The sequence below is a fragment of the Gopherus flavomarginatus genome, chromosome 18, assembly GCF_025201925.1.
Source record: "Gopherus flavomarginatus isolate rGopFla2 chromosome 18, rGopFla2.mat.asm, whole genome shotgun sequence".
NCBI lineage: Eukaryota > Metazoa > Chordata > Testudines > Testudinidae > Gopherus > Gopherus flavomarginatus.
In genome coordinates this window covers 8392656-8406965 of record NC_066634.1, presented here as the reverse complement: position 1 = coordinate 8406965, position 14310 = coordinate 8392656, and the positions used below count along the sequence as shown (strand labels likewise).

Sequence of the window (14310 nt, the reverse complement as noted above, 5' to 3'; positions counted from 1 at the left end):
CCTAGCAGCCTAAATTTGGCTTCCAGGACATCTCTCCTACCCTTCTCTATGTCATTAGTACCTACATGTACCACGACCACCGGCTCCTCCCCAGCACTACACATAAGTCTGTCTAGATGCCTCAAGAGATCTGCAACCTTCGCACCAGGCAGGCAAGTCACCATACGGTTCTCCCGGTCATCACAAACCCAGCTATCTACGTTTCTAATGATCAAATCTCCCATTACTACCACCTGCCTTTTCCTAGCAAGTGGAGTTCCCTCCCCTGGAGAGGTAATCTCAGTGCCAGAAGCAACTCCAGCACCATCTGGAAGGAGGGTCCCAACTATGGGAAGGTTTCCCTCTGCTTCCATTGACTGCTCTGCTTCCCTGGGCCTTTCTTCCTCCTCAACAGTGCAGGGGCTGTCTGACCGGAGGTGGGACAATTCTACAGCGTCCCGGAAAGCCTCATCAACATACCTCTCTGCCTCTCTTAGCTCCTCCAGTTCCGCCACCCTGGCCTCCAAAGTCCATATGTGGTCTCTGAGGGCCAGGAGCTCCTTGCACCGACTACACACATGCCACCTGCCCACAGGGCAGATAATCATACATGCTACACTCAGTGCAATAAACTGGCTATACATAGGCAGATTATGTTAATATATTATGTTAGCTGAGATAAACTGTTTGTCCAAGGCAGTACTGCTCTGTCAATCAAATATATTCTAATGTCTAAGGCTGTATCTGAGCGATATATCAAATCACAGGAATACTGCATTTTTCAACAAAGTCCAAAGTTCGGCCTTTTTGAGGGAGGGCGGGGGTCAATATTTTTTTCTTCCAGAAAGTGTTTATTTTGTGTGGAAAACCTATAGTATTCATTCAAACACTGCACATTTCTAAAACAAAACCTTTTGGGTTTTGCATGAACATTTTAAACTTTGACTTTTTAACAAACAAGGCCCATTTTCAGTTATACCTAAAAATGTAGTGAACTATACAACTATTCAAATAAAGTAAAAAACATTGTGATATGTTCATGGATTAAATCAGTGACTTTACACTCGATTTGCTCCAGTATAACTGAGAGCAGAATTTGACCTATACAGTATGAATTATTGTATTTTAAATAAATTATAAATATAGGTGTAAAGTGTAATGCATATTTCATAAATGCCATAAAACATACTAAACAACATTTTCTTTCTATCTTGCAATGATATTTATATATCATATCTTTCAGAAAAAGAACGTCTACTCTCCATTCTAGGTGAGAATGCAAATGCTCTTATGGTTCATCATTTCTCTTATGTGTGTTCATGTGCACATATAAAAAGATCACCATCCCCAAATATCTTTGTCTGGTTAACAGGCCCAGTCAAGTTCTTATATGAGTTTAGATTTTCAATATTGAATATGAATATTGAATATGAATAATTGAATGCAGCTCATTTCCAAGTGAAATGCTCTTTCTTGGATATGTGTAGAGAGATTTAGATGTTTTTAACATTTTATGGATTATTTATTATTTTAGAAATTGTTTTCACATCCATTTTGCAAAGACTTGAATCTGTTTAACAATGGAATAACATGGAATAAAATGTAACAGCCCACCTCACAGCTTTTCACCCAGGACCCCAGGAATTATTTGGGGGCAGTTTTCTGGCCTATGTTATAAAAGAGGTCAGGCTAGGTGATCACAACGGCCACTCTACCCTTAAAATCCATGATCTCTCTCAATTAAAGCCAATCACTATCCCAGTAACATGCATTTGTTCTTGTTTTTCATTCATTTACTCTTTAGAGACAAACAAAAGGACAGATGCAACAGGTAAGTCTCAATTTATTAAAATACTCAGTGTAGACAGACAGAGCTTAGCCAGAAATGAAAATAAGCTGCTTTATAAAAATGAACAGCCGCATATTATTTGAATGACTATTATATATATATTTTATTTTCAATCACTGTCAAAGATTATTAATAAATGAGGCTGAACACTAGAAAAGGTGATCATACATAGCTACCTACTTACTGACATCATAATCATTGCTCCCATATTAGGGACTGGATAGAGATCTCCACTGGTGTCTCTATGCCTTTGACCCTCTCCTATGCACTCTCTCCCCATGGGACATCATTTGAGCACACAGCTTATACTGGCTCTTCTAAAACAAAGACTCGTAGATCATCTTCCTCACCTCTTATCTCTTCCCTCCATTCAGTCACATGTCTCAGACTGCCTTTCAGATACCACTTCCAGGCTGTCTTGCCACTAGCAACTGCAAAATGAATTTATTTTCCTCAAAATCTCTGTTCTCTTCCTAAAGGTAGATCGTGCCAAACCAATCTGATCTCCTTCTTTGAGAAGGTGACGGATTACTTAGATAAAGGAAATGCGGTAGATATAATTTACCTAGATTTCAGTAAGGCGTTCGACACGGTTCCGCACAGGGAGCTGTTAGTTAAATTGGAAAAGATGGGAGTGAATATGAAAGTTGTAAGGTGGATAAGGAACTGGTTAAAGGGGAGACTCCAGAGGGTCATATTGAAAGGTGAACTGTCGGGCTGGAAGGAGGTCACCAGTGGAGTCCCTCAAGGATCGGTTTTGGGACCGATCTTATTTAACCTTTTTATTACTGACCTTGGCACAAAGAGCGGGAATGTGCTAATAAAGTTTGCAGATGACACAAAGCTGGGGGGTATTGCTAACACGGAGAAGGACAGGGATACTATTCAGGAAGATCTGAACCACCTTGTAAACTGGAGTAATAGAAATAGGATGAAATACAATAGTGAAAAGTGCAAGGTCATGCATTTAGGAATTAATAATAAGAATTTTGGATATACGTTGGGGGCGCATCAGTTGGAAGCGACGGAGGAGGAGAAGGACTTTGGGGTACTGGTTGATAGCAGGATGACTATGAGTCGCCAATGTGATACGGCTGTTAAAAAAGCAAATGCGATTTTGGGATGCATCAGGCGGGGTATTTCCAGCAAGGATAAGGATGTGTTAGTACCGTTATATAAGGCGTTGGTGAGACCCCATCTGGAATACTGTGTGCAGTTCTGGTGTCCCATGTTCAAGAAGGATGAATTCAAACTGGAACAGGTTCAGAGACGGGCTACAAGGATGATCCGAGGAATGGAAAAAACTGCCTTATGAAAGGAGACTCAAAGAGCTTGGCTTGTTTAGCCTGGCCAAAAGAAGGCTGAGGGGGGATATGCTCGCTCTATATAAATATATCAAGAGGGTTAACGTTAGGGAGGGAGAGGAATTATTTAAGTTTAGTACTAATGTAGACACGAGGACGAATGGGTATAAACTGGATATTAGGAAGTTTAGACTTGAAATTAGATGAAGGTTTCTGACCATTAGGGGAGTGAAGTTCTGGAATAGCCTTCCGAGGGAAGTAGTAGGGGCAAAAGACTTTCCTGGCTTTAAGACAAAGCTTGATAAGTATATGGAGGGGATATTATGATAGGATCGTTAATTTGGGCAATTGGTCTTGAATTACCACCAGACAGGTCTGCTCAATGCTCTGCGGGGAGATGTTGGATGCGATGGGTACTGAGTTGCTGCAGAGAATTCCTTCTTGGGTGCTAGCTGGTGACTCTTGCCCACATGCTCAGGGTTTAGCTGATCGCCATATTTGGGGTCGGGAAGGAATTTTCCTCCAGGGCGGATTGGCAGGTGCCCTGGAGGTTTTTCGCCTTCCCCTGCAGCGTGGGGCACGGGTCGCTTGCTGGTGGTTTCTCTGCAGCTTGAGGTCTTCAAACCATTTTTGAGGATTTCAATAACTCGGTCCTGGGATAGGGGTTGTTATAAAATTGGATGGGTGGGGTTCTGTGGCCTGCCTTGTGCAGGAGGTCAGACTAGATGATCAGATTGGTCCCTTCTGACCTATGAGTCTATGAGTCTATGAGTCTATCCTTGGAATGCAGCTTTGTCATCAATTCTTTCCCCTCTCTCTCCATTTTCCCATAGGTTGATGGAGTGGGCAGGGTTTGACTATTTTGTGTTCTTCCACAATGATATTGGCTCATTCTACTCAATTTCCATTGCGAAAAGTCTTCTCCAGCTTTCAGCTTTACCACCACAATGTCCACCTTTACAACCTGCTAGACCCTCACCGCATCCCCTCCCACTTTCCATTGACTCAAATTCTGCTTGACTAGACACCTAATTTCTCCCTTGATCTAAGTCCACCCTTCTCTTAATATTCTTTCATTGGCTTTCCCTTGCAATCTAGAACAAAGATGAGATTGTTGTCCTAAAATTCATCTCCTGTCTGATTTCTCCAAAATAGTTTCTCTTCTCTCCTCCAGCACCTTCTTTGCTTCACCTGCAACTGCAACTTTCATTCCATTTTTCATCCATGATTTCTTCCCATGTGTCCCCTGTGCTTTAAACCTCGCAGACCAATGATGATCCAAAGTCCCTCCATAGTATAACTGCAAGTCTCTTATTAAAACATATTTCACTTCTAATGTCTGTAAACCAGAGCTCCACAAAGTAGAGGTGCTTGAAAAAATGGAAACAATTTTCACAAACTTTTTTTTCCCATGTTCCCCTTTATAATTCCTTCACAGTTCTGAAATAAAAAAACAACCTGATCTGCTCCATCATATAGTGAGATAAAAGAAATATTAAACAAACATACATGCATTTAAAGATTAATTTTGAAACTAACTAAGAAGACTCTGCTAAACATCTTTGTCAATCACTCTTATTGCATAGCATCCTTCAGCTCTACAGGAAATTGTCACTGTACATTACATGCTCTTAGTGGCAGGGGCCTCCTTGAGTTAAATGTCTTAAAGCATGTAGCAGGCTGTTGGCACACTACAAATAATAAAAATAATGACAGAGATCACTGAAAGCCTCTTCAGGTGTTTTGCACTCTATTGTTTGAAATAAATGGCACACAGACTGAGTCATAAAAACAGATGGCTATTAAATATTGAGTGAGAATTTAGCAAGATCTCTCCTATGCATGGGTAATAGCAGAATTCTCTATGAATAGTTTTCACAACATTTTCCATGGATCACTATCTCTTTGCTCACTCTCTCAGTTCTTATTCTCTCTCTCTTCTGTTCATTGCACTAATTTTAATGACTATTTTGCAGCAATTCAAGAGATACAGGAAAATATTGGTAAGAAAACTTGTCTATTTTGTCACTTGTCTTAAAATAAAAGAGGTGAACGTTCTGGTGCGTCTGTCTAGGGCATCTTGAAGGTGAAGCCCAATAAATGTGGTCAAATACCAGCCTGTGAGACTCTGCTTCTACTTCAGGAACACAAGATCTGCCATACTGGGTCATAGCAAAGGTCCATCTAGCCTGCTATCCTGTCTCCTACAGTGACCAGTACCAGAGCTTCAAGGGGAGTGTACAGAGCAGCCAATTCTGAGGAGATCCATCCTAAACTTCCCATTCTGTCTTCTGGCTATCAGAGATTTAAGGTCACCTCCAGCAGAGGTTTCATCCCCGACCATCTTGGCTAATACCCCTTGATAGACCTGTCCTCCATAAATATATCTAGTCCTTTTTTGAAACCATTTATTAAATTGGCCATCACAACATACTAGGTTGACTGGGTGTTGGGTGAAAACAATACTTCCTCTTGTTGTATTGAACCTGCCTATTAATTTCACGGTGTGGCATCTGCTTTTTGTATTTTGAAAGCAAAGCATGTGGCCCATTATCCCCACTCTTTTGGGATTGAGAAACATTCTCCTTTGATCATAAGTCTATCTTGCTTAATACATTGTAACAAAACCGTGGGCACAAATTATTTATTTTTTTATTTATTACCATAACACCTAGCCAAACTCCTCTGTGGTAGGAGCTGTACTATATGTATTTGATGAATTACAGTAGCATCTATCTGAGAGGTAGCAATGTTAGTCTGGATCTATAAAAGCAGCAAAGAGTCCTGTGGCACCTTATAGACTAACAAGACGTATTGGAGCATGAGCTTTTATGGGTGCATACCCACTTCATAGGATCCCAGTCATGGCACTTGCTAGATGGTGTGTATTATTTGTTAGGTGAGTTACAGTAGCATTTAGTATCCTTAGGCATAACCCAAGAGCCCATAGCGTTTGGTGCTGTATGTTATTTAGTAGGTGTTTTATAGTAGTGCCTGTGAATCCCAGTTATGGAGCAGGACCCCATTGGTCTAGGTGCTGTACAAACACAGAACAAAAAGACAGCCCTTGCCTCAAGGGGATTACAATTTAAGTAAGACTGCAGATGTCACTATTCTACACATCATGGCCACCTGGACGTCCATGATAACAGCACAGATGGAACCCAGACCTCTCCTATTTCTATAACACAGGCACTTACTGCTTCAGCTAAACAAACGTCTTCAATAACTGTTAGATGGATAGGGCTTGTGAAATGCGGTTGAACAGTTCTGATTCCATCCAGCAGAAGGCGCTGGTGATACACACACACACACACACACACACACACACACACACACACACACACACACACATACACACTTTCAAAATCATTAAAATGTTGTGGCTCTGTCTACTTTAGGATTATAGCCTAGATGCAAAGGGTAATGACATCTTTATACTTACACAGATTCAGGTATATAATGATAGTATGTGCACTAACCACAATGCTGAGATTATCAATATTAATGCTGGTGAGGTTTGTTTTTTTTTTTTAAGAAATTATCTTTGTTTTGAAACCACAGCAGTCATTGGAACTGCAACAGTGATGAATTTGACTCATTTAATTTTTGCAACACTGCTATTAGGGAGACAACAATCATATGAGCTAACATATTCTACACTGTACTTCAGTATCACACAAAAATTGTGAGGCAGGACTCAACAGTGCTAGACAATAGCACTGGTAAATGATGATGTTTAAGATAAGAACTAAAAAATGTTTATTTCTGGTGCCTGATTGTACAATACAGGTACAATAATTTACTCAAGATTTATGAGGCTACAACTACAAAAATAGACCCCAGTAGTCACTTTTGGCTAGAGGCACTTTGAATGGCTGAGTGTAAATGTGCAAGACTCACCCCTGCAGCCTCAGGAATTAGCTTTCTAGCTGTTGGAGCGCACTCTGCAGGCCGTTGTCCCGCTACCGCTTAGCCTCTGTGTCCCTCCTGGACCCGGTGCCCCTTTTACCAGAGGTGCTGCCCTCTGGCAGTACCCCACAGTTCTGGGTCTCCCCCTCCCAGGGGATCCCCCACCCACTATTCCCACTTCGCCTCAGTCTTGGCTACTGCCCAGTCTCCATCTAGCCCCCATTCACTGGGGCAGACTGCAGTATAAGACACTCATCACAGGCAAAGGGGTTTGGACCTGCTGCCTCTGGCTACCCGTGGGCTGCCCCTGCAACCCAGTACCTCCTAGGCTGGAGCTCCCCAACAGCTCCCTTGGCCTTTCCCCAGCCCTGCTCCGCTCCACTCCAGATACATGGTTAATCTCCCTGGAGCCAGGCCCTTCTCTCTCTAAAGACAGGGAGAAAGACTGGTTGGGCTCCTGACTCACAGTCTTTTCATACAGGCCAACTGTGGCCTGATTGTGCCGTGGCCCAGCTGCGGCTGCTTCCCAAGTCAGCCATCTCCAGACACAGCCCTCTACAGGGCTGCTTTTAACCCCTTCTATTTTAGTAGCCAGCCCGCTACACTGAGTTAATGGGGGACTGCACTGCAGACAATTGAATATATAATAATAATAATAATAATTATTATTATTATTAATAATAAAAAGATGTTGCGGAAGTATTTATATAATGGAATGAACCAACACTGCTCTCTGCTTTGTGTCTTTGATAGTCACGACACAGAGATTGTATCATATCATTGTCAATTACATTTATGCCTAGGATTTTCAACAGAACTTAAGGAAAATAGGTGCCCAGCTCTCTTAAATCTCAGCCTCAGTCGCCATGCTATTGCCACTCTTCCCGGAAAGAAGCTCTAAAACTAAAAGCCCAATTCTTACTTAGGTGAGTAGTTCCATTAACTGTAATGGGACTGTTATCATGGTTAAAGAACTACTAGCACACAAAAAATTGCCTGACTGAGTCCCATTATCTAAACACTGTTTGTACAGAGTTCTCAGAATTTAAAAACAGTATCAGAAAAGAACTAGTTAGGGTTAGTGACTGAAGTTTCCTTTCATTTCAGATCGACTGTCAGGAGAGCTGGGTAAGTTGATTGGTTTTAAATTATCTGCTTATTCCTTAAATGAAAATTATAATTATTGCTCGTGTATTAACTAGATTAAAACAGCATGGAGATGAGTGTGCCATAAACACATGGGTAGGCAGACAGAAGATATTTTCAACTCCATTGTATTTTACTATGCCATAGATTGTCAAGGCAGTAATTGCTTTTTCCCTCTGTAGAATTCAGAAGAGCTCAGAGCTATGCAGGTAAGCTCCACTGCATACAGTAAACCTGGTGTCTATAAATTATGAAATATTTTCTTTGACGAATTCATATTTGAATTGAAAATCATTCCTTGTATATTGACTGGATATATTTACAGATGATTTAAACATATATTATATCTCTCAGTCCATCGGTACCTTAAATTCTATTGTATTCACCTGTTTCCCAACAGCAGCAATTATCTGTTAAGCACTAGCAACGAGCTCAGTGCTGTAGAAGCATGTGGAAGAACAGTTTACAGTGTTTAAACACGAGCATGACTCTAAACATGGAGAGCCCTGTTGTCAGTTGTTGGCTATGTGTGTGTTCTCACCATGTAGGCTACGTCTGCATTCTCCCAGTGTGCTATATCATCTCTGCACAGATCGCTGACACGGCAGACCTCGATCAAACTGCTCAATAAGACCACAGACTTGGGTCAGTAGTGAAGACATTTGGCCATGTTTATTGTCAATCAAGTACTGTAATAGCACCCAGCAGGCTCTATGGGGATATTACATGCATGTCCGTTACAATGGACTTGGCTCAGTGAGCAGCAGGACTCTCTGCTCCCCCCTAGTCTGGACAGACACCCCCCTGTGACCCCTCTTTTATACACTGATACAAACTCATTACATATCGCCCTTGTGGCATGGTTAGTTACCACCCTTTACTTTGTACCTATTGGTTCACTCAAAACATCTCTATCCATCACACTGTCATCCTGACCTTATCTTTAGGAGGGGTCAGTGTGTCCCGGTACTATCTTTGGGGAGTGTATTTACACTGTAACCTTGTACCGGGGTGTTCCGATATTACCCATCTGGAATGTGTTTATGTGAATACTTTGTCTAGGAGTGTTTGTATTTTTGCAATGTCAGTCGTCTCCTTGCCAAGTTCATGTATTGGATAGTGAACTTGCAAGCAGGTATCTGCTTTGTAACAGAGCGTGACTTTTGCTTAGAGTCTGACTTTTTTGCTAACTTTCCTTTATAGCAGCAGGGCCTGACTTTGTTTCAGGCCTTAGGCCTCATACCAGGCCCTTTATTCCAGGCTTTATGTCTCAGGTTCTTTCTTTCTACTACAAGCCCCATTATTGGTGCCTAATAAATAGCGAAAAATATTCAAACACTGCATGTTATGGATAAAACCTAAATGGTACTTATGTCTTATAACATGATTTTGTGTGTATGTGTGTTTCTGCAACAGCATTTTGCTGTTGTGGGTTAATATTAGTGGTGTTTTACCTAAGAAGAAACATCTGTGTAGAGAGGATGTGTACCTTCCATACTAAGAGAAGAGCGGTCACCGGGAATAAGAGGAAACATGGGAAAAGGCATAAAGCTGAGGAGGAGAAGAATAAACAGGGAAAGTTGAGGTGAGAATCTGGTGGAGTGAAAGAGGGAATAGTGAGAGATGAAGGTGGAGCGGCAGGTTCCCTATGCAGAGCCTTGAAGATGTGGATGACAAAGCATGATCCTGATGTTCAGGGTCAGAGGAAGACAATGGAGGAATTAAAGAAAGTGACTGACAGCTGAGGCTGTGAGACACAGAGCAGGTGAGCAGCCTGAATTGACCTCTTCTGGTTTCAATGAAAGTTGGGACGTGAGGTGCAAGCCGGGGAGGTGAGAGAGGAGGAGGTTGTGGGAAATGTGGACACATGGGATGATCAAGGACTTGAGAAGCATTTTTAGTCATAGGGATAGGCAGGGACAGGTGGATTGTTGAGCTGTTGTGAAGAAAAACCTGGCAAGGTTTGTCAGCAAGGAGACAAGGTGAAGATAACACCAAAGTTGCGAGTCTATGCCCCAGGGTTAAGACAGAGCTGTCACCAGCAGCAGAGAAAGGCAGGAGCATGAAGGTTTGGGGAAGAAGACCAAGTTCAGTGTTAGCGATAGGGCGTTTAAACTGGCAGCGGAAGAGCATGTCTGCTGCCAGCATTCCCAAAGCTCTCCAGGTGGAGCAGGGGCCTGACTGCACCATCTTAAGTGTGCTGCTTGACGCTCCCCTTTCATGCTGGGAGCTCTGGGATGGACCATGTGTCTGGAAGCTCAAGCCTGAAATAATCCTCTTATTTAAAGACAAATAAAACAATTCTAGAATAGAGCTTCACTTCAGGAGTAATTCACCCTTTCAGTCCAATTTTTAAAGCACTTGTGGTTTATAACATAACACTAGAATTTCACATCCTTCTGGTCAGTTGTGGTGGCCTTATGACATGGCAGAGCATTGTGTGATTCTTGCCTTTAGAGGAGTGAGTGGTGTGTGTGTGTGTGCATGCGTGCGTGTGTGTGCAGTCTCGTTATACAGCACATAGGATTTGGTCACTTGAGCTACTCACATTCTAATGTGCTTTGCTGGGCTACAGAACTCAGCACATGTCAGAATCAGACCCCTAGTACTTTTCCTAATGATTTTTCCATAGCAACACATAGGAAATATCCTGCTTCTCTTCACTAAAGCGGTGGGAGCATCTGAATAGCACGTCCAGCAGCCATCCAGCCACAGCAGGGCAGCATGGGTCAGAGTGATGTGTTTGCAATATGCTCCTTATTGCTCCTTATGCTGCTCATAAAGGAGCAGCTTGTATCTCACCTCCAGAAATTGCTTCCTCCTGACCCAAGGCCAGCAGATGTCACTCCCATGGAGCAAAGACACAATAGCAGGGACCTTAGCCAGCTCTCCTGCTGCCTTACTTCAGCACTGAAGTGTAAGAGCAGGAAGAGCTCCCCAGACCATCTCCCTGCCTCAGGGCTAGACTTTGCCTGCAGAGTGTGTAAATTACTGTCATACAGTACCTGTTATGCTGATGTTTATATGAATTTGTCATTTTAAAATTCATTTCTCCCCTGGTTTTTTCCCTGTCTCTTCTCTTTATACTGAGTGTCCCTGATTCACTCCTTACTAACTAAGGGACCATTCCGGTTTCTCTCCCCAGTTCCCATCACGCTGGATCCCGATTGCAAACACCCAGACCTCAAACTGTCAGAAGATAAGAAAAGAGTCTGGCAAGAACCTGCATCTCCTGAGCTGGAAGCAGCCTCCGGGGCCTTGCTCGTGGTGGGGAAGGAGGGGTTTATGGCAGGGAGGCAGTACTGGGAGGTGGAGGTGGGGAAGAAACTGGACTGGGAGCTGGGAGTGCTTAGTCAGTCAGTGAGGGACAGAGTGAAAAGAGAGAAGGCAGAGAAACTCCTTGAGGAGGGATATTGGTCTCTGAAGAGATTCCAGGGAGATTTTTTTTCAAGCATAAAAAATGATAAGATTGAAAAGAGGGATATGCCATATGAAGTGATTGGTGTTTTTCTGGATCAGGAAAATGGAAGAGTCTCATTTTATGATGCAGGACGTATGTTCCTCATCACAACTATCCCTGCAGAGTTTACTAATAAAATTTTGTATTACCCATTCCTCAGTCCCAGGAACAACAGAGGTGAGCAGAAACCACTAGCAATCCACCCCATCAGAGTCCTTATTCCTTTAAAGCCTCTGAGAAAGGAAAAATGAGAGCTAGTTACTTCAGAGAAGTAAAATTCAAAACAGAGGGGAGAAGGGAATGTAAACATGTGAAACACCAGAAACAGTAAAATAAGCAAATAGAAACTGAAGATAAAATAAAACACATAAAACAGAAAAAAAAGAGACAAAAACATTTGTCATAGGCTTGTTGACTCAGAAGTCAAATCAATAAATTCTGAAAGGAATGAGACTTGTCTTCATAGAAATATTTTTAACTTTCTGTTGCATTTTTTTAAAATAGGAAAATACTTTAACGACAAAATCTTGGGGGTTGAGGGTGTTGAGATGGAGGGGAAATGAAAGTGTGATATTGCCAAGCAATGTAGCAATAGTTAGAAAAGACACCATTATGGATGGCTACTCAAAAGAAGAGGATAAAGTCTTGCAATTATTCAGTTGCTGGTTAAGAGTTATACAGGAATGGTTATGAAGAAAAATGAAATAAAATACAAACCCTGTATCTCAAAAAGCATATTAGCTCTCCCCGTGACATCTAAAGCAATACTATGAAGAGAGAGTTTGATTATGCAATACAGAAAATTAAAAAAAATAAGGTTATGAATAGAGTCTAACTTTATGCCCTCTTGGAAGTCCTCAGATGTTTTCTGCTGCTGCCTTTTTAAATGGTTAGACCTGAAAGAGTGGTGTTATCATTATGATGGTTTTTTTTAATTAAACTGTCCATATTTCAGTAGACATGGAACCTGCCTCTGGATGTATTTCACTGATGGGGATAATTCCCTAACTTTGGCTCTATTGATCCCAGTACGTATAGTAGTTTTATTAAGACATTATATAAATCTGCAAGTGCTCCTGAGTCACTAATGTAGCTTAAGCAACACAAAATTCATTATATTCCTCAGAAACCTTGAAGTAGTTCCTTTATACATGATTCCTGGGCTTCACATTCTACTTTTCCCACACTAGCTCAAACAGGTTAGGAATTAAGATGAGTCACGAAGTGTTAGGAACTTTCTCAAGAAGCAAAGCCTCCTTGTGTCTCCAAAACGCCTGCCCAGTTCATCTGAAATAAACAAAACAAAACTATTCTACAGATGGAGGACAAACGAGAGTAGATTTTAATACTTAGTAGTTGTATAAGGTTACCATTTAGTTTCCTGCACCCTGGCTTTTCAATTATACCAACTTCCTTCCATTTTTTGGTGTATCCAAATAAACCGTCCTGAGTAAAATCCATCTTGAAGGATATTTGTTGCTGTCGTATTCAGACTGTCTGGGTCAAGGGGCAGAAATATTTTGAGAAGGCAGATTTACTGAGGTGCAGGTGTCTAAGGAATAAATTATGCAACGTAAGTATCTTAGAAGGACAAATTGGAGGGCAAATTCCCTATCAGCATATTATGGAGTGCAGTCTCTCCTAAGAGAGAGATTATGGAGTGTAATTCCTCTGCAAAGTAGATTAGGGGAACATTTCAACCAGAAACACATTATGATGTAATTCTCCCCGGTGCTGAGGTTGTAGGATACAAGTTTGCCAGGGTCAAAAGATGTGTGGGGGGGGAGTTCATCTTGGAGGTAGATAATGTTATTCAGCCCCTCTTCTCTGGTGCATTTTTTGGGGGTACTGGCCAGGCCTATACACCCTGCTGTCAGTGGCTGGCTGGGTTGGGTCACCAGTGGGGCGATATGGGGGCCCCATTATTGGGAGGTCCAGTTGGGCAGGAGCTGCACCCCTCTGAGTCAGACCCTTGCAGAGCCTGGAGCTGCCTCAGGACCCAGTTGCCAGGGCAACACACTGACCGTGCAAAAGTCCTGCCTGAGCAGAGTGACATGTGAATGCCTTGGGGGATGCAGAGAGAGCAGGAAGGGGCATGGGGCACAATATCATTAAGATGGGTTCCTGGGGCCTGCCCTTATTGAGGGGTCATCCTCTAAAAGTGAGTCACTCTCCTCAGAGTCCATATGAGGGGTCACTCCCTCCCACAGCCACAGCCCCAACACCTGCAAGCCAGAGCTCTCGTGAAATCACTAGCACCACCATAGCTTGGCAGAAAACAGACTTCCCTTCCTGCAAAAATGGTGGAGATTTCAAAACAATGTCCTGACCCACTCATTTTTTCCCCAAATGCCAGAAACAAAGAGAGGTACCAGAGGAAGAAACCCAGCCACCCCTAAGCAGTGCACTCACCTGGCATGTAGAAAACCCAAGTTTAAGTCCCTTCGTCCTCTCATTCACAAGAGGGACTTGAATCTGCACCATTCACATCACCCAATATTTCCCTAGGTATGGGGGGGTGATGCTGGCAGACCAGGTCATGTCAGACTGTCAATTCACTTGTATATTAATATAGATCAAAATGAGCACAAATGTAAGAGTGTATTCAGATGTTTAAACTTAATGAAAACTAGTGGAATGTTACCTCTATTGTTTTTACT

At 42.3% G+C, this 14310-nt stretch overlaps 1 protein-coding gene across 1 annotated transcript in view; it reads left to right on the top strand.

Annotated features, from left to right (window-relative positions):
- Positions 1-12733, top strand: part of LOC127036610 (butyrophilin subfamily 3 member A2-like) — a 30039-nt gene extending 17306 nt beyond the window's left edge. The window contains exons 8-13 of the mRNA XM_050927666.1: positions 1223-1249; positions 1784-1810; positions 5109-5135; positions 8152-8172; positions 8373-8399; positions 11336-12733. Coding sequence (XP_050783623.1) covers positions 1223-1249; positions 1784-1810; positions 5109-5135; positions 8152-8172; positions 8373-8399; positions 11336-11901 — 695 coding nt within the window. The 3' untranslated portion in view covers positions 11902-12733. The remainder of the gene's footprint in view (positions 1-1222; positions 1250-1783; positions 1811-5108; positions 5136-8151; positions 8173-8372; positions 8400-11335) is intronic.
- The last annotated feature ends 1577 nt before the right edge of the window (positions 12734-14310 follow it).